General features: G+C 37.9%; 1 protein-coding gene across 1 annotated transcript; it reads right to left on the reverse strand.

Moving 5' to 3' along the window:
- Window positions 1-6461: 6461 nt before the first annotated feature.
- Window positions 6462-22018, reverse strand: LOC127438804 (rho-related GTP-binding protein RhoE-like). The gene is made up of 5 exons (XM_051694658.1): window positions 21696-22018; window positions 21415-21502; window positions 11127-11236; window positions 9857-9991; window positions 6462-8949 (listed from the first exon to the last, which is right to left on the reverse strand). The coding sequence occupies exons 1-5, from the start codon at window positions 21843-21845 to the stop codon at window positions 8701-8703; spliced, it is 732 nt and encodes a 243-aa protein (XP_051550618.1). The 5' UTR covers window positions 21846-22018; the 3' UTR covers window positions 6462-8700.
- Window positions 22019-22289: the final 271 nt, after the last annotated feature.

Consider the following 22289-nt stretch of genomic DNA (forward strand, 5'->3'; position numbering starts at 1 on the left):
AGTATGAGGCTAACTTAAAGCACACACATACAGTATCTCAAAATAACCCTAAAAATTATACAAACTATCCGGTAAAGACTGTATTTCAATACACAGTCTTTTATACCCAGTTTAACACTGTATCCTGTCTGCACTAACACACACACACACACACACACACACACACACAACCTTTAATCTCTGTTCATCTTATGAAAGCAATAGAACACCCTCGTACAAAGAGGTCCCATATTCAACTTATTGATTTTTTTGCAGGAATTTTGAAGTGCTAAATGGTTTTGAGTTTCCGGGTTCACCCAAGAGTAAAATTGAATTTCCTGGTGATGTTTTGAGCGCTACATATTGCTTGACATTTCATTTGTCACGTACAGTAACCTTAATCGATTCATGCAAAAAGTGAGAACAATGGCGGTGACATTTACAGATATCTGAACACACACGCCGCTAAAACCCAGCAGGCGTTAGTTTCAATATGTCACTGATCATTCTGAAGTGTTATAAAACAAAAACCCAGACCGGTCGCAACACATTGATGTTTCGTGTTATCAGGTGTCACCTTCTGTCTCGGATATTTCCCCTGACTGAAGCAGTGTGTTCACACATCTGTATGTCTGTTAGACCAAAAAGTAATTACGGTAGCAAACAACATCCAACAGAGATACACATATTTAAAGGGATAATTTACCTAAAAATGAAAAGTCTGTCATGATTTACTCACCCTCATATTTTTCCAAACCGTTTTCACTTTCTTATGTGGAACACAAAAAGAGACATTTGGTCAAATGTTCAATATAGTGTAGCACCCCCTACCCTCTTAGGCTTTACCTTACCCAAGTTCTATTAGGGTGGTGCACTGGGTTCAGGTAATGTGCCTCCAGACTAAAAATATTATTACCCTTCTCTGATACCACTACTGAAAATACTAGGAAAATATAATAAGAGACGGCTTTAGAAAAAGTAATCCAAAGGATTTATTTATAATAAAAGTATTAAGGTAGATATAAAATTATAAAGCAATATAATATTTAAGGTATAAACAATAAAGTTATTTTTACTCTGTTTACACTGTGTGATGTTACTTTGTGAATAAATTCAAATATGCTTCAACACATACTGTGAATATGAAATATTATAAGGCAACCCTATTACACAGCTTCAAGTATGAATGGACATATAACTGTAAACTCTTAGTAAAATGTGAGCCCACACTCACACACACCCCCTGAAGCAGGCCTGTGTCATTGCTCGTGTGCGTTGTGGCCTTTTTTAGAAACATAAAACTGGCCTCTTCACTGGAATGAGCAAACTAAAACACAGTTAGAGGTACCTGACTGCCTCATGTGAAAGAAGCTGATCTCCTTTTGAAACGGTTCGCAGTCCGTAAAGCACTCACGAACCAGTCCGGTTCCGGCGTGCGATCGCTCGGCGAATTTCACTCTCTCCCTCATTGCCAGAGGAACTGCGAGCCACGTGGGGACTCGTGGCGATATCAGGTTCTCTCTGCTCGCCTCCGTGTCTCTCACGGAGCGAAATAAGCAGAGCAATACACCAAATGCTGATTTTGCACAGCAATCCATTTTCACAGCTCACAAACTGTCCGCTGATGAGCAGTTCAGCCCCATTCACACTGTCAGCGATTTTGTCGCTGCAAGCCAGGGGTATTGATTCCAGGGGGGATGATCAAAACAAGTCAGTACAACCCTCCCAGTATTTATACCATGATTAATGGACACAAGTATATGCTTCATGCTGCAACTGATAATATGCTAAAATGCTAAAATAAAATGCTGCACAACAGAGCTGCACAGTATTAATGAAAACATGAATGAAAAAAAATCTGATTACCTGTGGCACAAGGCTGCTATGGCTGAATCACAACATGCTGATAAAACACTTGCATTTGTGATATTGCTTACAAATAATAATAATAAAACCATTTAATAATATCTCATTGTTATTATGAGTATTATTGCTATTTTTTTAATATTACAATTTTATACAGTAGTTATATTTTTCTGTCTTCAATTTCACGCATCCAGTTGAATAGAGCTTTCATTTAAGCGGGACTTTTATTTTGACAGACCTTTGAGTTCTTCCTGTTTGTGACAGTTAGTTTTATCAAGCTTCTCATTAATGCTGGGATAATCCCGTCGCAACTCTCAAGCTGAAATCTCCGAGCTGCACCGGAGGAGTTCATTTAAGTGTTACAAGCCGTTTATACTCTAAACACACTGCATGAAAATGAAGCACCAGTAGTGTGTGTGTGTGTGTGTGTGTATGTGTGAAGCAGATGACAGAGCAGAGTGGCATTTCTTGTACATTCTGTAACATGCAGCGCAGTGGGGGATGGTGTACTCAAATTTTTTTGGGGGGTGGGGGAGGTGTCTTAATACTTATGGGTCATTGACAAATAAGGTTGTACAAGGTGTCAGGGGTGCCTGCAGGATTTAATCTGAGGGTACGCATAGAAATCTGGCTAATAAACCTTATATCTAGGGGGTCCGGGGGCATGCTCCCCCAGGAGATTTGTTTTTGTGCAAAAACAACACCAAAGCGTTCAATTCTGGTGACTTTGAGATAAGCATTTATTTATTTTCTCGAGGATGAGTAGCATTCATATAACAATTGGCTAAAGCATTTCTTCCAGTAATTGTTCAGACAGACGCGTTTTCGCGCGAAAAGCAAAATGCACCACAACGAATAGAGCAGGGAACGCAGGTGTCTCGAGACAAGTTTTTATCAGTTGAAGTTCTTTTTAACTTGACACAGCATTTAAAAATGCAGCGCTGCCGTGAGAGATGCTCAAAAGAGTGAAACGCAATGCAGTTTTCAAAAGACATCTATTTAGCTAATGTTTATATGGAAAACGATTGAAAAACAGTGCGAGTGGATGCAAAAACACGTTCAGTTTGAACAGCCCTTTGTTCACATGACACAGCACTAGCTCAAGTTTCTCAAATTTACCTCTCAAAAAGACAGCCTTTTGTTTCAGTTGATTGTTGGTACATTTCCACTGTATCCAGCGCTGTATGTTCTCTGTATTCGTAAATATCCAGAAAATGATTTACTGTGTGAGAACCCGCTTCAAATGATTCAGTGAGAGAGCACTCTGAACGAATTGTACTGAATCACGAATCGATTCAGACCGTTTTGCAAGCCTGTTTGGCCAATTCACTGAAAAGAACCAACTCAAAAAATTTATTAAAACCTTTATAGCATTTTCTAAAAAATTTCTAATACTTTCTTTGCACCTTGAATACATTTCAAACACATTTTTAAGATAAAAAAATATCTATTTTTTTAATAAATATTCTGAATTTTTATAATTCTGAATTCAGAATTCAAAAAAAAGTTTTCTCAGGGTTACACCACATGAACAAAATGTGCCTTTTCATAAAAATGTCAAAATAAATATCAGATGTTTTTTTAAAACTTCACGCTCAGTCTTGAGGGTCTAAAGGTGTCCACTCTGTTTTATGGTTTTTATGGTCAACCTAAACAACAAAATGTCTACCTACATTTTGGTTACACCCAATGACTTTGATTTGGTGGACAAAAGCGTTTTTAATCATATTTTAAAACACAATTGTTTTTTTGTTTTTTTAAGAAATAACAATAAAAACCCCTGGAGTCACAAGTTCGAATCCAGGATGTGCTGAGTGACTCCAGCCAGGTCTCCTAAGCAATCAAATTTGCCCGGTTGCTAGGGAGGGTAGAGTCACATGGGGTAACCCCTCCTCGTGGTCGCGATTAGTGGTTCTCGCTCTCAATGGGGCGCGTTAAGTTGTGCGTGGATCGCGGAGAATAGCATGAGCCTCCACATGCTATGAGTCTCCGCAGTGTCATGCACAACGAGTCACATGATAAGATGCGCAGATTGACAATCTCAGAAGCGGAGGCAACTGAGACTTGTCCTCTGCCACCTGGATTGAGGTGAGCAACCGCGCCACCACGAGGACCTACTAAGTAGTGGGAATTGGGCATTCCAAATTGGGAGAAAAGGGGGATTAAAAAAAAAAGGAATAACAATAAAAGATTATTCTGCACTTGTCATGCCAACATTCCTTTTTCAGGAATTTCAGCTTTTAATGAGACTTTGAATTTTTATTTTATTTCCTGTCTCTGGACGCCACATGATAAGCCCCAGAAAAAAATATAAATATGACTTTAAACTCAACAATTGAAAAATTTTCATCATAGAAGAGGTGTATTCAAGTAATGGTTTTTGTGAATTGCATTTTTTTTCTAGATCGCTCACCCACTACAGACATGCATTTTTTCTACTCCAATCTACTACTTGACCATGTTTGAAAGTGCATGAAACATTTGAAAATTGTAGCGTAACCTGCCAGTGTTTTCAGAAAACCGGCATCTTTTTTCACAGTGAAGAGAGAGCTTGCGTGCTCAAGGTTGCCAGATTGCAGGACTAAAGCTTCACCCTGGCAGCATATATCCAAACTCTACGAGTGTCCAGAATTGATTGGGGGATTTCACCTATAGAAATCTCACATATGTCGAAATCTAATTCTGACCGGCTAATCACCCTTATTTAAAGTCTGTTATTTATCAAACATATTCAAATTAAATATTTTACTTGCATGATTAGTTCTAAGTAATACATGACACAACTGATGTAAAGTGGATGGTGAGGGGGGATGGTGGTTTTACAAGGGGGATGCTTTTTGATATTTCTTGCAACAAGGGGGATGGCATCCCCTTGCATCCCCCCTCAACTCGAGCCCTGAGTATAATATTTAATTAAATTACATCCTTCTGCTGTTTAATGCTCACACTTGGCCAAATCAAGAGGTTTTTTATTTTATTTTCAAATTTTATCTCAAAACTGTCACATCTCATATCATATCAATATCGCAATACTTTGTTAGTACCGGTAAACCGCACAACCCTAGTATAAGATGGACTTTTTATCATAGAGACCAACTAATCAACAAACAAAATTTCATATCAAGACAATACAAGTGCAAGATAGTCGTCATGAAATTTACAATAATTCGTACGAGATGGCGAAATTGTAAGATTTCGTTCAACTTGGCTTGTATGTAAGGATAAGTCTTTTGTTCCCAAAGAGACCAATTAATCAACAAAATTAATGTATCAATACATTACAGCCGCAACATAGTCTCATGACAACCCATAAAAATTCATACGATATGGCAAAATCGTAAGATTTTGTATGACTATAGAGACCAACCGATCAACAAATAGAATTTAAAATCGATACAAAACAGGCACAACATAGTATGACGAGATGGCAAAATCATATGATAAATCATATTTGTGTTAGGGGTTAAACTTGACAAAGATTAACAGGAAAAATCGTAATAACATTGTTCTTTGGCAAGTTTATTTTTCTCTATGGGAGTAAAAGTTGTACATTTTTGTACGAGCCAACCGAGCGATTTGAAATGTCACCATTCACTTTTACTATAATGAAAAAGGATACAAAGAAATTGAACGTGACTGAGGCTTACGTTTGTTGTTTTTATCAAAACAAACACACAAAACACACACATCCGACGGCCTGTCTTATCGTTTGACATGTTTTGTGTGAATATATGCCATTTTTCTTTGATATATGAGCTATCATGCGTAAAGGAAACTCTGTTAATGTGTGTTCCAGTCGAATATTCCCGTAATGAATCACATTAACTCAGTGTTGTTTTAAGGTAACAACAAAACGCTTTTATGATTCAAACAATTCATCAGGGCCAGTGTGCGCTTATAATTGCCTGGATTTATCTCTGTCATAGCTGTCTGCTATCAATGAAAAGACTGCATGATGCTCTTGATAGTATAAAGGTGTATGTTTAGTCTGCATTCACACAAAAAGGAGAAGAATTCGTGAAGCATCTTTATATCTGAACTATAGCTTTCTATTTGTACAGTTAAAGGAATAATTCAAACAAAAGGCTGAAAATGATGAAATTTTGAGGAATGAAATTACATTTTTACAGCCCTCCCTTGCATCAGTGTGACTCAATCTACAGTTAATCTACAGAATAAAAGAATGCCACCATAAAGAATGAAATAAATAAAAAGTATATAAAGTGCAGCAAGACCACTTGGCTCTATGAATGGAGTCTCAGGAAAGGGCTAGGTGAAGGTCATCTGAAGGTCATTTCCTTCCGCAGGGGGAAATGACCTGAAACAGCATGTGGACTGAATGAGTTTGAGGAACACACAGGAAGAGATTCAACGCCCAAGGCAAAGTCACACACACATGGAATGAAAAGAACGAGACATTAGGAATGAGCTGATGAATCACAAATCTATGAAACAAAAATGCTGTCTGCATGAGACGGTAATGCATGCCTTGAAATGAAATCTACTTTTGTATAATATCATATTTTTACAAGATTCTGTATTGATATTAAAATGAAATCTAGAAGCATGTTTTCAATATTCTGACCCAAAAAAGCAGCAATAACAACACATTTCTTATCAAAAAGTTTATTTTATTTATTTTTGGATTTATTTTTACGGGAAAAATATATAATTCAATAAATAGTGTCTACATCAACAAAAACAGACATAAATGGACCTCAACACACAAAGTATTAAAACAAAATTACAGACATCCTACATTAGGAAAAGTTTTTTATCATCACATACACATTTCTCAACATTTACATACACAATTATTTTTTAATACTGCCTGTGTTTTGAAAAAGTCAAGAAAATTCTCTGAACCACTGAAAAAAATAATGCAAATGTAAAAAAGACAGCTTTTTGTTTTTGTTTTGCAAAGTTCGAACTAAAAGTGCAGCTATAAACATGCAGCGAATGACTGTAGCTAGCATCATACTTTTGCTAATTTTGCTTAGAGAATCTTGCAGTTCGCTACAACAAACAAAGCTGGAATGCATATTCTCCATGGCTCTGCAAGATTATATTTTGAGTAACTAATTTTTATGTTTTCGCAGTCCTCTCTGTGTTTGTTTGGGAGCAGATAGGGAATTAACTGCATAGGAAAGAGAGGAGAGAGGGAGAGAGGAAAACAAAAACGATTTTGTTGTACACTTCCTCAGAAGTCAATTTCTTTTTTGTTGGACTGGGCAGAGAAAAGCACAAATCTAATCTGATCTTCAGTTTGATATTTGATTGTTTAATCATTATTTTAACAATTGTGCTTAAAAGAACTTCACAGATGTCGGAAAAGGCACAAATTTTCACATTACGCTTTACGATAACAACAGTTCACGATGAAAAGCTACTTTTGTGCTATGATGATAGTGTTCAACAATCATTCGTTACTGCAACAGTGTCGTTTATTCCTATGGGCCGTTCACACTGACAGCGATTAAACCAATGGAGGTCACTGTTATAGGCATTCCTTCTTGGATTGCGCATAACTGCGCATTCGCATTAACGCCGCTAAATTGAACTCTGTCGCTGATTGAAAATCAATAATTCTAATTCGTACTCCCAACTTCAGAAAAAAACATTATATTTACAGAGTTTCATTTTAAGAGCACAAAGAAAAAAAATTGCAGTTGGCCACGACAACTTTATGGCCAAACGCAAACTGATGCGGTGACAATGCAAAAATGATTAAGTTGCAATCGTAACATCTAATTAACAAATTCTGCTTTTAAGCAAATCAGACACAGGTACTAATGGGGGAACATAATGTCACGTAATTAATATTCAAGTTGATAATTTGCATAATTTGACCACCCCGCTCCCCGCATCTTTTCAGAGTCAGTAAGAATGTTCCTTCAAGGAATAAACAAATGCCAGACATTATCAATAAAACGATCCATTCAAACCTCAAAGGTCGTATTTGCACTTCCATTTACCCAATCTGCACAGACAAGCGGAACCGTGAAAATATTTTCATTGATCTACCACAAGCCCTCTAATTTACATCCATCATGCACTCCAGAACATTGAGTGTTGAGTCATTGGACTTGTAAATCTTCCAGCTCTTTGGTTTTTCAGTTTCTGAATTCTAATGAAGTATAATGTGACTATGAGGAGTTCTGCAGAAAACAGTGCGAGTTCAAATATACCAGCTGGTGTATCCATGGTGACAGCTTTAGCTGAGCTTAGCATAAGAAAATGAAAACCATGCACACACAAACTTGTGCTCTCGCTCTACAGAAGCAACAACAGACCAAAACTGAGGAGGATCGAAGAAGGAAGTGATCCGTAACCACAGTGATACTCTTCCATTTCCTCATTTAATCGTACAAACTCTACAAAGAGAGAAGCAAGAGTTTCGTTTATCCATATGTAGCCATTTCGGAAGCAGTCTTCCCCTTCACAGTTCTGTCAATCTGGTCTGTACGACGATCAAAACCGGTCAATACATCTTTTCTCTTAAACTGTTTTAAAAATTGCAGTGAACCAAAGCTCAGCGGAACTCTGGACTCAATGGTTATGTGATTCCACTTCCTCCTTCATTTCCTGCAGGCAGCTCAGCTTCCTGATGCAACCTTGCAGAGAGAAAGCACTTCCAGGAGTCGGAAGGAAGGCCTCCCATTGGCTGAGAGGGTGGAGACATCCTCCTGCTGAGTAGCTAAGTTTAGTAGGGATGGGTGGGGCAGTAATATGGGTTGACATCAGGAACCCTCAAACATTTGCATTGCATTTGGAGGCAATTCCAGACCTTTATTCCTTCCACAGTCCACCCTTGCCTATTCCCAGAATGCATCTTTTCCCCCATGCCAGTTCGCATTACATGACCGTGCAGCTCTTTGCTTTGTCTTTGCGTAGGTCTGTTGCCACGGCAGCCAGGTCAGGCCGACTGGGCATATGCGAAATGCGTTTGGTGGAGAGAGCGGATTTGTTGCGCTTGATGTTTTTGTTGTTCGGATTTACACAAGCCAACGTTGCGACATGGAAAATGTCCCGCACGCTATTCTCCGACTGTACTGCAGAACATTCTATATAAGGTGCCGATATCTGCTTAGCCATAGCTGAACCCTAAAACAGAAAGAGACAGAACAGGACCATGAGCTTTGATAAGAAATTAAATGGATGTGACAGCAATTAAAAGTTAAACCATGATTCACAAAAAAGTCTTTCTAGACCATTTCCAGTCATGCCAGTGCAGCTCCTATCTACTTGAAAGGAGAAAGACCAAATTCTCAAAAATGGTTGGATTACGATCAAAGAATATAAAAATCTGACAATACTGGTATCATAAATTGTGTTTCTTTTTCTCATATTACGCTAAAAAACACAATTTTCCCAGTTTGTATAGATAATGCACATGCACGTTCTAGAGTTGATTGACAGGTGATGTCTGTATCTAAAAGATGATTGGCTCTTTTAACTGAAAGGCGGGACTTCCTTTCTACATCCATTGACCGTTAGGCGCTCAGAGCACCTTGGTTGATCTTTCCAGTTTCTCCCATTCATTTTAATAGAAGTGGCCCGTCTCTGCTAAATATTCTCTGTTCACAATCAAAGTGCTAAGATTACCAATTGCCAATTTCATCAAAATTAAGTTTAATTTAGCAAAAACTCTTTATCTCAGACATTTAACATATGAGCTAGTAATAAAATCAAATTTGTAATCCAAACCATAATACTGGCAATGAAATGCCTTTGATGATAAACGTAATTACTTGTAAAGTAATTAGATGATTGTTAGATAATTAGGCAAATTAAGAGAAGCCATATAATCCACTTAAAGATTAAATCCAATCAATCTATCCAATTCAATACCTAGTTTATCCAATGAGAACTGCCCTGGTTTTTAGGACATTGGTATGCATTTCCAGGGTGTTCTTTAATGCAAGTCTAAAGGAATATTATTTTGCCCCATTATCATTTAACACTATTCAACGTAATCGCTTATGCAGTTTATCCAATTAAAACCACCCACCTGGTCATATGATACAGGCGTCTGTCTGTGATTAGACAGTTCCACTAAAGTCGTGAGGTCCGTTCGGAGGTCCGACTTGCATCCGACGAGCAGCATCTTTGTGTTGGGACAAAATTCCTGGATCTCTCCTTTCCACTGTACGAAAAAGAGACAAGCACAGAAAAATTAAACCAGCTGGCTTTGTTCCACCCTTGTCCCAGAGGACAAAAGACAAGAACAAGCATTTCCTGTTCTCATTCTCTCAGAGTATCTAGTTCTATCCCATCCCTTTTTTTACGACCACAAGAGTATTAATCTTCCATCCTACAGGTGAGGCACACACTTCCTGTGAGAATAAAGAGTTCTTGTGAGAATTTCAGAGTGTGTGCTTCTTCCCCACAATGTTACAGGTGATCTGCATTCCTTTCCTTCTGAAAACAAAGCATTTCCTTTGTTGGTGTGGCATTAAATTGCCAGATTTAATCTCTGCTCGCACAGACTCATGACAAGTTGGCATAGTCGGCGGGATCTAGACAGATGTAAGATTGTTTGCACAGGAACATGGACACCCTACATTTTCTCATTCCCATGATCCGTTGTGCTCACCTCTGACTCTCAGAGGCCTCAAAGTCCCCAGAGAGCTCCGAGCAAGGACCTGCATGCCACCTGATCTTGTTTCAGATTCTCTGACCCAGATCTCAACCATAACCATTTTAAGACAAACCACAGGACTGAACTTCCACTCACATGCTCTAGTTAATCCCAGCATAATAATACTATCAAGTAGGGTTTCAGACACCTGACCTCAGTCTGACAGCCTAAGAGAAGATATTCAATCCTACCAAACAAAGGGCAACTTCACTGGGATATAAAAAGAGAATGGGCTGATAACAACAGGACAGAATGGGAAAAGCATTGAAAGGCCAATTAGTCTGTTGGGAACCAGTGCGGTCAAGCTTTGTAACCCATATTTTGCTATTACTGCACCAAAACTAACCCTATCCCTAACGCTCACCCTAATTTCAGAGGGCAATGATTGGTAGACAGGAATATTGCTCAAGACCCTAACCTCAACCCTTCACCTAACCCTAACCCTGAACTCTAACCTAAAATCTGACTGGTTTATAGAAACTTTGTTTAAGACCTTAACCCAATTCCTGACCCAAAATCTGATTGGTAAAAAGAAAATGTTGTTCCAGGAACAATAAAGCACATTTATCCAGGAATGCCCTACTTGTGTAAATCACATCAAGTGTGTCAATTCAGTTACTTCAAGGTGGAAAATGCTCACCTTCTTTAAGACGCTATCCAGGGTTTCTGGTCGACTGATGTCAAAGCATATGATGACGGCATCCGAGTCTGGGTACGAGAGAGGTCTGACGTTGTCATAATACGGGGAACCTGTAACACACAGAAGTGGACTGGTTAGGAAGGACAAAGTTCTCTCGAACGTAAATAACTAGACTAGTTCTTGATAGCAAGTCTTTTTGAATAGGTGTCAATATATCACTTAACATCATTCATCTTTCACTTAGAAACCCAGCACAGATGGTCATTTAAAAGGCATTCATGAATTTTTAATTCACACAGAAGGCTAATTTCAGATACACTAACCTTTAAAACTTTTACACACAAAAGCGCGGACTCACAGACTTTTAAATAGGTTTATACTTCATAAAAAATCTCAATTTAGGAAACACTTCGTCTTTTTGCCTCTTTTTGCCATTAGTACACTCCAAGTTATTGTTTCCTGAAATTTAGCTGATGCTAAAGTGACGACCACGGATACCTCTGCTGCAACAACAAGAACTTCAAATTTTTCATAAAGAAAATTTGAGTAGTTCTTGCCCACACAAAACTCACCATCATAATGTTATGTTGTTGTAGGTGGTTACCAGGGCATTGCTATATGGTTGCGGAGGTGTTCTGAGTGTTTTAGTGTTGCTATTCAGTTGTAAGGGTGTTCTAGGTGGTTGCTATAGAGTCTATGCCATTGCTGAGGTATTCGGAGTGTTTAAAGTGTGTTACTATGTGGTTGTTAGAGTGTTCTGGTTGGTGTTACAGTGTTTTAGGTGGTTGCCAAGGTGGTGCTATGCAGTTGCTGAGGTGTTACGAGTGTTTTTAGTGTGTTGCTATGTGGTTGCTATGGTGTTATGGGTAGATCCTAGGGCACTGCATGGTGGTTGCTTACTGGCCAAAGAGAATAAAGAGCTCCCCCCTTCCCCCTCAGGTACCTCCATGAATTTGTCTTGCCTGTTCTATCGTCTACTAGGTGAATGTCGGAAGTCTGTTTGCTTAATAATTCTATACATCTCCATTGTCAAAGGACACCTCTTTATCAGCCACATAATTTGAAGTATCACTGATGCTGTGGGATGAATAACATTCCGAAGTTTGTTCCTAAATGATCACTATTCATAAGTATAAGCAATAGTAACAGAGAGGCTTGCCTTAGTAAATGGCACAAATACATAATAAGACCCTTTCCACATGTGGCATGCCCTCCCCCCTAACTCTCCAGAGAATTTTCCCTAAGTCTTTGAGAGGACAGTACAGCCCCGGATTTACTCAGACAAAATGCAGCGCTCCCACCCACCCTTATCACGACACTGACTGCACAATCCACACAGAACAAACATGTTTATAACATGCCAGATTCCAGGACACGGGTGGTGTTTATGGAAGAAACACAGAGAGAGGGGGGAAAAGAGAGAGAAGGGAAGCCTTTTTGTTTGACAAAATGATGATTCACAGTGCCAGAATTTAAGTGGAAATATGTGACGTTGGAAACACACATGCAACCCCAGGCGTCATATTCTAGCCACAGTAACAATCCAAAAACCAGAACAACAACTTAAAAACTTTCACTGTTCAAAATGAGATGTTTGGTTACTTTATTATGTGAATAATTTAATTAATAATGTCTAAATCTAATCAGTAACGTAATTGTTTTAGTGTAAATATTTGCAGTGTTTTCAGGGCGACATGAATATACTTTGGTATGAAATGTAAAAAACAAAAAAAAAAGTGGTGGTATGATGGTACAATGATAGTATCAGATGTTAATACCATGATACAACAAGATACTTCAAAGCATACTATATTACCATGGTATATGGTTAAAAAAATGTACATGTTTTACCACAGTACATGTTCAAAAATGGTCCTTTTTTGTATGTAATAAGTAACAAAAATTTAGTGATAAGTTTTAGTAAAAAAATATTATAGTGGTACCATGTTACTGTGATGGTATCAGATGCAGGGTTGCTGCAAATCAAATTAAAATCAAATTTAAGACTTAAGACCCTTTTCAAGACCTGAACAAATACAATAAAATTAATACCATATCCCCATACTAACACAATCTCAAAATAAATCATGTATCACAGACTCTAACCTAAACAGGCAGGGGCACACATTCAACATGGCCTTAACACTGCTTATCAGTAAAACAGGGTAGGCTATATGCAAGTTTAAAATACTCAAGACATGTTTTCCACATATACCATATACAGGTGCATCTCAATAAATTAGAATGTCATGGAAAAGTTCATTTATTTCAGTAATTCAACTCAAATTGTGAAACTCCTGTATTAAATAAATTCAATGTACACAGACTGAAGTAGTTTAAGTCTTTGGTTCTTTTAATTGTGATGATTTTGGCTCACATTTAACAAAAACCCACCAATTCACTATCTCAACAAATTAGAATACATCACAAGACCAATAAAAAAAAAACATTTTTAGTGAATTGTTGGCCTTCTGGAAAGTATGTTAATTTACTGTATATGTACTCAATACTTGGTAGGGGCTCCTTTTTGCTTTAATTACTGCCTCAATTCGGCGTGGCATGGAAGTGATCAGTTTGTGGCACTGCTGAGGTGGTATGGAAGCCCAGGTTTCTTTGACAGTGGCCTTCAGCTCATCTGCATTTTTTGGTCTCTTGTTTCTCATTTTCCTCTTGACAATACCCCATAGATTCTCTATGGGGTTCAGGTCTGGTGAGTTTGCTGGCCAGTCAAGCACACCAACACCATGGTCATTTAACCAACTTTTGGTGCTTTTGGCAGTGTGGGCATGTGCCAAATCCTGCTGGAAAATGAAATCAGCATCTTTAAAAAGCTGGTCAGCAGAAGGAATCATGAAGTGCTCCAAAATTTCTTGGTAAACGGGTGCAGTGACTTTGGTTTTCAAAAAACACAATGGACCAACACCAGCAGATGACATTGCACCCCAAATCATCACAGACTGTGGAAACTTAACACTGGACTTCAAGCAACTTGGGCTATGAGCTTCTCCACCCTTCCTCCAGACTCTAGGACCTTGGTTTCTAAATGAAATACAAAACTTGCTCTCATCTGAAAAGAGGACTTTGGACCACTGGGCAACAGTCCAGTTCTTCTTCTCCTTAGCCCAGGTAAGACGCCTCTGACATTGTCTGTGGTTCAGGAGTGGCTTAACAAGAGGAATACGACAACTGTAGCCAAATTCCTTGACACGTCTGTGTGTGGTGGCTCTTGATGCCTTGGCCCCAGCCTCAGTCCATTCCTTGTGAAGTTCACCCAAATTCTTGAATCGATTTTGCTTGACAATCCTCATAAGGCTGCGGTTCTCTCGGTTGGTTGTGCATCTTTTTCTTCCACACTTTTTCCTTCCACTCAACTTTCTGTTAACATGCTTGGATACAGCACTCTGTGAACAGCCAGCTTCTTTGGCAATGAATGTTTGTGGCTTACCCTCCTTGTGAAGGGTGTCAATGATTGTCTTCTGGACAACTGTCAGATCAGCAGTCTTCTCCATGATTGTGTAGCCTAGTGAACCAAACTGAGAGACCATTTTGAAGGCTCAGGAAACCTTTGCAGGTGTTTTGAGTTGATTAGCTGATTGGCATGTCACCATATTCTAATTTTTTGAGATAGTGAATTGGTGGGTTTTTGTTAAATGTAAGCCAAAATCATCACAATTAAAAGAACCAAAGACTTAAACTACTTCAGTCTGTGTGCACTGAATTTATTTAATACACGAGTTTCACAATTTGAGTTGAATTACTGAAATAAATGAACTTTTCCACGACATTCTAATTTATTGAGATGCACCTGTATATCACATTAAAATTGGTTTATGTACCATTATATAAACAAATACAAATTAGAGGTCAAACGATATTGGATTGTGCTGATTCGATAATGTCTTGAAAGAAAGTCAGTCTGCGGATAGTTTTTTTTTTTTTAATTGGTAGCCTATATTAAATGTTCTTAGTCTTTCCTTCCTGTAATGGGGAGGGCCAGACAGAGGCTACAAGAGTCCAAATTTAATTAAATTCCAGATTAACTTTATTTGGGGTGGAGGTTCATAGCCATAAAACATGGTAATTCTTAGTACTTCTTGTTAGTGTGACTTTCAGCCATTTCTGCTAACAGATGCCCACACACATGAATACATGAACACACTATCTGATGCCTTCCCACCAAACACACACACAGTTCTCTCTCTAAACAGCTCACTAAACAAATAATTTTATTTCACTGTCCAATGCATGCATACAAACCCCAAACACAGCTGTGTGTAAGTAATAGCTAACTTCAGTAACACAGATAAACACATACTTGTGGGACACCATAGCTATCACAACACATACCACATTCCTCAGTGTGTGAAAGTTTGTGTGTGTGGGGATGGGGATACTGACAGAACAGCTGATGGATTCCCGGAGTGTTAAAATGCCTTCTCTAAACATGTGGTGACCGCGTAAAGCACACACACACAAACACACAAAGGGTAAAGAACTCTTGGCCATTGGTGATGTTGGCTTGTATCCCTCTTGACCTTCCTGAGCTACACCAAAACAAAGCAATAAACAAACACATATATTCAGCTCTAAGAAAACATAACCCCTAAACTTAACTAATTTCCAAAATCTGTCTGAGTTGGTTCATATTGTTTTGATAAATGGGACTCAAAAATTTACAAACTTATAGACCAGAAGAAATTCTGAAACAATGAAAAGAACAAAAATGTTCTGAAATGGGCTACAAAAGTCGTATGGAGTCATGACAAAAACTGTCCAAACAGAAAGAACTTAAGTCTTCTCAATTCTTGTTGAATTCAACATCACTATATAAGTTCCTCCTGAAGGTAATTTCCTCTCCGACTAACAAGGTAAGAATCATTTCAGAGAAAATAACGGTTCACATGGTGTGTTTTTTCTTCTTGGTGGCACACCACACAATAGCTTCTTTGTGGACTGCGAGAGCAAACCTTTCCTCTCAGGAATGTAAGGCATGTGAACCCAAATCACTGAGCCCAGAAATATGATCCGAGCATTGGAGAGTCGGTCTGAGAAAGTCTGTCCCGGTAGGAGATCACTCAACTGATCCTGGGAATGTTTTGTTTACTGGGGTCAGCTGATAATGTGGTCTCCCTTGCTGATAATAGTCAAGAGTTAGATTAGGGGGTTTAGATAACAAAGTCTTAGGTCTGAACTTTAAAGAGACCTGCTATAGCAGTACAATACAGATGAACGAAACAAAATCAAGTATAAACACTTAAGTTTTTGAACGTAGAGATAGGATAGAGGGTGTTGTGGGTGATTCCAAGGGCATTGCTAAGTAGTCGCTAAGATGTTCTAGGTGTTTTCTAGGGCACTTCTGAGTCATTTCTAGGGTGTTCTGGGAAGTTGCTAATTGGCCCAAATTCTGGTTTCGAGAAATGGTTTGGGTCTTTCCTTTAATGTAAGTCTGATGGATTTTTTTGCCAATTATATCATCAACCATGCAAAGATCGTAAATTTGATCATTTAGAAAAGTAGAAGCATATCTCTCCTCAACAAGCCACACAATTTGACGTATCATTCATGTCTGTAGTACAAACAAACCCCAATTACACCCCAAATTTTCACCTGCCATCTTACACACAACCTCAGCAATCTGAAGGTTAAAACATTTCTGCTGCAACACACAAGGTCACCCCTGAGACAGCCAATCAATGATGCCAATTTCAAAGACTGCCAATCGAAAACATCTACACCATGACAATGTATCTGTCAAAAGCTGTAGGGGGACAAACAAAGATGGGACGCTTGAGGGACAATGGACCAAATTTTCCACTATTGGAACTATGATTATCTGAAACGATAAGTCACAATGGAACAAAACCAGCCCAGCAGGGTGTGTGCGTATGTTGACTGATCATGTCTGACTGGTGGATAGGGAAGCTTTGAGACATGTGGAGACCCTGGTTTCTCATCTGCAGGGGGTTTCTGGTCAATAAGTGTATGGAAGAAGGGCTGGGGGAAGGGTCCCATTCTAGGGATCGCTTTTAGAGGATATACACACACATGCTCTTGGCCATTGAGATGATCAGAGTATGCAGTCTTTTGTCTCCGGTAGCGTGTTATCCTGGCACATGGCCTCTTGTGTAACAAATAACATACAGTACATGAACATACACACTTGGGTGTCAGATTTAGAAGGCCTTCCTATCCCCTAGAGTCAATATAGACTACAAAACCCTAATGAATCATTCATGAAGTGGACTAGCAGGCTCTTTGAAATTGAAATATCGGTCAAACATTACTCTACACAACTCAGTTCTACACTGCAATAAGTGCAGAACATTTAAACAAGCAACATAATGGACGGCACTCCTACAAAACACGTTACACAAGACATGACTCTGAAATTACGGTAAAATATTACACTAAATAAATTACTGCTTTGTAACCATAAGCATTTATGGTTTTAACATAGAAAATAATGGGTGGCAATCTCAAAATGTATGTGTCGTGAGACAAGATCAATTAAAGATGGGAAACAAGCATTAAACACTCTGACTAGGAAATAATGGTCAAATATTACACTGTACTATGAAAATAATTATTTGTAACAATTGCCATTAGTGGTTTTAACGTAGGAAATATTGGGCGACAATCTAAATAAAAGACGTTAAGCAAGACTTGTTCAATTAAACATGGAAAACAGGAGTTAAAACAAACCAGAAAGAACGTAAACACCATTGTATTTTCCTCTTGTGTGTTCTAAACCAACAGTATTGGGTTTTATTCTTTCAGAAACTAACTAGTTGATTGCACAATGGTGTGCATGTATTCTTAAGACTCTTGCTGTATCAATAGGTTCCATGGCAGATCAGTGACAGGTGTTGTCAGCTGAATAGTGAATGGGGTCGTGACTCAGCTGATTGGTGGACCATGACAGGAGCAACCAATTGATTGGTTGATGGGGGTGGCAGCTGTTAAAGATAACAGCACAAAGAAAAGGCACAAACAAACAATCCATTGGGGGAATTCTGGGAGCAACTCCCTGATTTATCTATTCAAAAACACTCAAGGCGATGAATTTAGAATTGTTAGAGGAAATTTTCATAAACACATAAGTCTTGAAATGCTGCCCAGTGTGTCTGGCTGTCTCTATCTCATTATCTGCAATGTGCTCAGGTGTGTTTGGAACTTGTTAAATCCTGGACTTAGGCATTGAGAGGAAATAGCGCACACACACACACACACACACACACACACACACACACACACACACACATGGGAAGACCTTGGAGTCTGGTTCAAAAGAATAACTTTCACCGTAATGAACAACAGCCTGCAAGCCCAAGGCCTGACACATGCAACTAACTACATGTCCAAACACCAGTACCAGACGGGCAGTCCTGCCCACAGACAGCTGTGATTTGAGCACTCCTGTACCTACTTCACAAACTGCATCACCATGTCATGAATTACGAATTGAAACAGCTCTAAATCGTGTAAATAGTTTAGATATATAGAAATTGGATTCCAGATTAGCACATGACCCTAGAGTTGGGTCTGACTGCAAATTTAGAACATTAAAATTGATTGTTATTTCAGAGTAAATATATGTTTAATGCTTGTTGTCTATGTTTAATTTTACAGAAGTCTTGCGTAACGTCATTTTTTAACGTTATGTAGCGACGACGCAAAAAGACGCTGTCTGCGTTTCTAGATAAACAAGGCTCCACGTGGATAGTACGCAGCATTGTGCCGATGACGACATTTTGAGTGATGTTCTGGTCCGTGCAAAACCAAAGTATATTTTGGAGTACCCACTTTGAGACTTGTTAGTTACTGCTGGTCTGGTGTTGATCTAACTGGTAGACCTGCATAGGCATGCTCTTCACCAGCACAACTTATCTAGTGAAGCTTGCAGACCAGCATGATACTGAAGCTGGTTGACCCAAGAAGTCATGCTGGGTAAGCTAGTTAAGAAACCTGGTGGGGACACCAGCACTCCAACATCCCATGAGGGGGACCACAGCATATGCTGTTTTTTTTTTTTAACAGGAAAGATTTAGCACATAACTCTAGATTAAAACCACACACAGCACAAAACAACCAAAGTCTTTGGTCCAGGTCTGAACACAGTTTACCCCAAATCACAGCTAAGCCCCAAAGAGGCCAACATTTTAGTCTGTTGCAGTCTGTCTGGCTGGATCTCTCCTGGGTGATCTGAGTGGGAGCTTTGATAATGGACCAGTACCTTACGTTCAACCAGAGTGAGCCAAGTCCCTGCTCTCATTTACCTCTGTGTGGTCATGGCTGTTGGATTTAGTTAAACGATTGAATTACAGAAAAAACCCAGCTGTAGTAACAGTTTCAGTTTCATTTGTTTACGCAAAACATAATTTACAGCATAGATTCCCCGCAATGCCATCTTAAAATTGAGTGACAGTTCACATAAAGTATACTTTGTTTAAAATCCGACTTTGGGTGAGTACATGACAGAATTTGAATTTTTGGGTGAACTATCAATTTAAAAGTGAGGGGTCCGCGGATCGTATTCCAGAGATGGGTGGGGTGTGTGAGAGTGTATTAGCAGGGTGTGTATATATATATATATATATATATATATATATATATATATATATATATATATATATATATGTGTGTGTGTGTGTGTGTGTGTGTTTGATTAAATGCTTGGCAGGCTGTTGAACTGACTCAACAACTGAGAATCGCTTTACCGTTTTGAATGAGAAAGAAACAAACCCAGATTTTCCTTCAGGCATAAAATGTCTTAGCCATCACATCATTACCATGCAAAACACATTGATGCATCAAAATGATGAAACCAGTGGTATTATCAAGAAAGACAACATGTCTGAATGTGTCTCGAACAGGTGTGCTCTAATCTTTTACATACATAAGTGAATTACATTTTCATATAGGAAATTTTTCAGGTAAAACAATCACTATCAACCCCTTATTTATTAGATTACAACATGTTATTTAATATGTTTTTATGAAGTTATTGTACCCCTTATGTATGTAATGTATGTTGTCTAGCTTTACCTGCAACAACTGTCAGTGCCCTAGCTTTGTAGCAGTAAAAGATTTCAGTCTATTCTAGTGTTTATATACAATATAGTTTATAATAGCACACTTTTTATATCATATATAGGGGTCAAACATTTCTATAGTATGTATAATGTATTATTATATAAGGGTTAAACAATTCTATAGTGCATATATATATTGTATAGTACACTTATTATATATAGGGGTTAAAAATTTAATAATGTATATATAGAGTGTATACTGTATATAGTGCACTTTTTATAATATATATATATGGGGGTTAAAACAATTCTATAGTGTATATACAGAGTCCATATTTACACATCATAGTATAGTGTATAGTACAGTTTTTGTTATATAAAGTGGATAAACAATTATATAATGTTTATATAAAATACATACAGTATATAGTACACTTTTATATATATAAGGGTTAAACAATTTTTAAGTGTACAGTATACTGTATATAGAGTATATACAATAAAGTATAATATATTACATGTTTTATATTATATATAAAAGGGTTAAACAATTATATATTGTATATACACAATATATTATAGTGCACTATTTACATTATAAATGGAGGTTACACAATTCTATCGTGTATATACGGAGTTAGCATATGCATGATATAGTATAGTATAGTACGCTTTATACAATTATTTAAAACCAATATATTATATAATGTATATATAGAGAGTATATATGATATAGTACAGTATAGTACACTTTAGATTATATATACTGGTTATACAATACTTTAGTTTTTAACTGTTTACTAGTATAGTAGACTAGTATATAATGATACAGTATAATATAGTACACTTTATATTATGTAAAAAAAATGATATAGGGTATATATAGATTACATAATTATTTTTTGATTATACAGTAGGGGCTAAACAATCGCTGCATGGGTAAAACCTTGACTTTTTCAATTGTAACGTTTTAAAGTAATTTTTAAATTGTACCGCTGATCCAGTATATAACGTGTGTATACTATATATACAGTACACTACCCTATATAGAGTATACTGTATATACAACCTACAGTGCACATATGTGTACTATGTTGCATACAGTACAATCTAATGTTTATGCAATATCACTGCAGTATACCATACAGAATATAAAAACAGAAATGTTAAATGCATCCAGGACATACCAAATAATAATAATAATAATAATAATAATAATAATAATAAATAAATAAATAAACATATCTGAGACTCACCTGAAGTGTCCCACAGGCTGAGCTCTATTTTCTGCTTGTCAATCTCAAAACTTGCTGTGTAATTCTCGAACACAGTGGGCACATAATTCTATGGCAAGAAACAAGGGAGAAAATGACAAATGTGGCCAAACAGGACTTTCTTTTTCTTTTTTTTTTCTTTTTTTTTTTGAGTTATGAAAATATAAATAAAAACAAAACTAAATGTAGAGACTATTAAACATTACTTAATGGATATATTAAAGAGTATTTCATAACGCGGGATTCTTTGCGCATCATCTCACCTCCGGGAAACAGTCCTTGGCAAAAACGTGGAGCAGAGCGGTTTTCCCACATTGACTGTCCCCCACGACCACGATCTTACATTTGACACTCTGACTCGGATCCATACCGGGCTGCAGGGACAGTTTCTGGACCGATCTTCTCTCCTTCATTGATTGTCTTTGCGCGCAAGTCCGCGGAGGCGCACGGTGGAGAAAAAGGCGCAGATCTCTATATTCACTCTGTGGAAAGGTTTTGGATTCCCTGTGCCTAGTATCCGTGTCCTGATCTCTCTCTCTCTCTCTCTCTGTCACTCCTGCAGGAAAATAAATCAACTGCTTGAATTCCAGCCCTCTCACTTTTTGGGTATGTGCTGGGCTTTTATATGCGCCTCCAGTGATCCTCCCCTTTCCTTCAACTGGGAGAGGGATAGAGCGCCCCCATTGGCTAAGGAAAATCACAGAAATCACAAATGTGTTTTCTCAAGCAGTGGTTTTGGGTGTTTGTTTCAAACACATAGTTCGAACCCCTTTTAAATTAGATTATTTGATGGATTTGATCCTCCAAACTAAAATTCCAATATCATCATTATAGTTTTGGCTGTTGGATAAACAAGT

Source organism: Myxocyprinus asiaticus, chromosome 50 (genome assembly GCF_019703515.2).
Source record: "Myxocyprinus asiaticus isolate MX2 ecotype Aquarium Trade chromosome 50, UBuf_Myxa_2, whole genome shotgun sequence".
Classification (NCBI taxonomy): Eukaryota; Metazoa; Chordata; class Actinopteri; order Cypriniformes; family Catostomidae; genus Myxocyprinus; species Myxocyprinus asiaticus.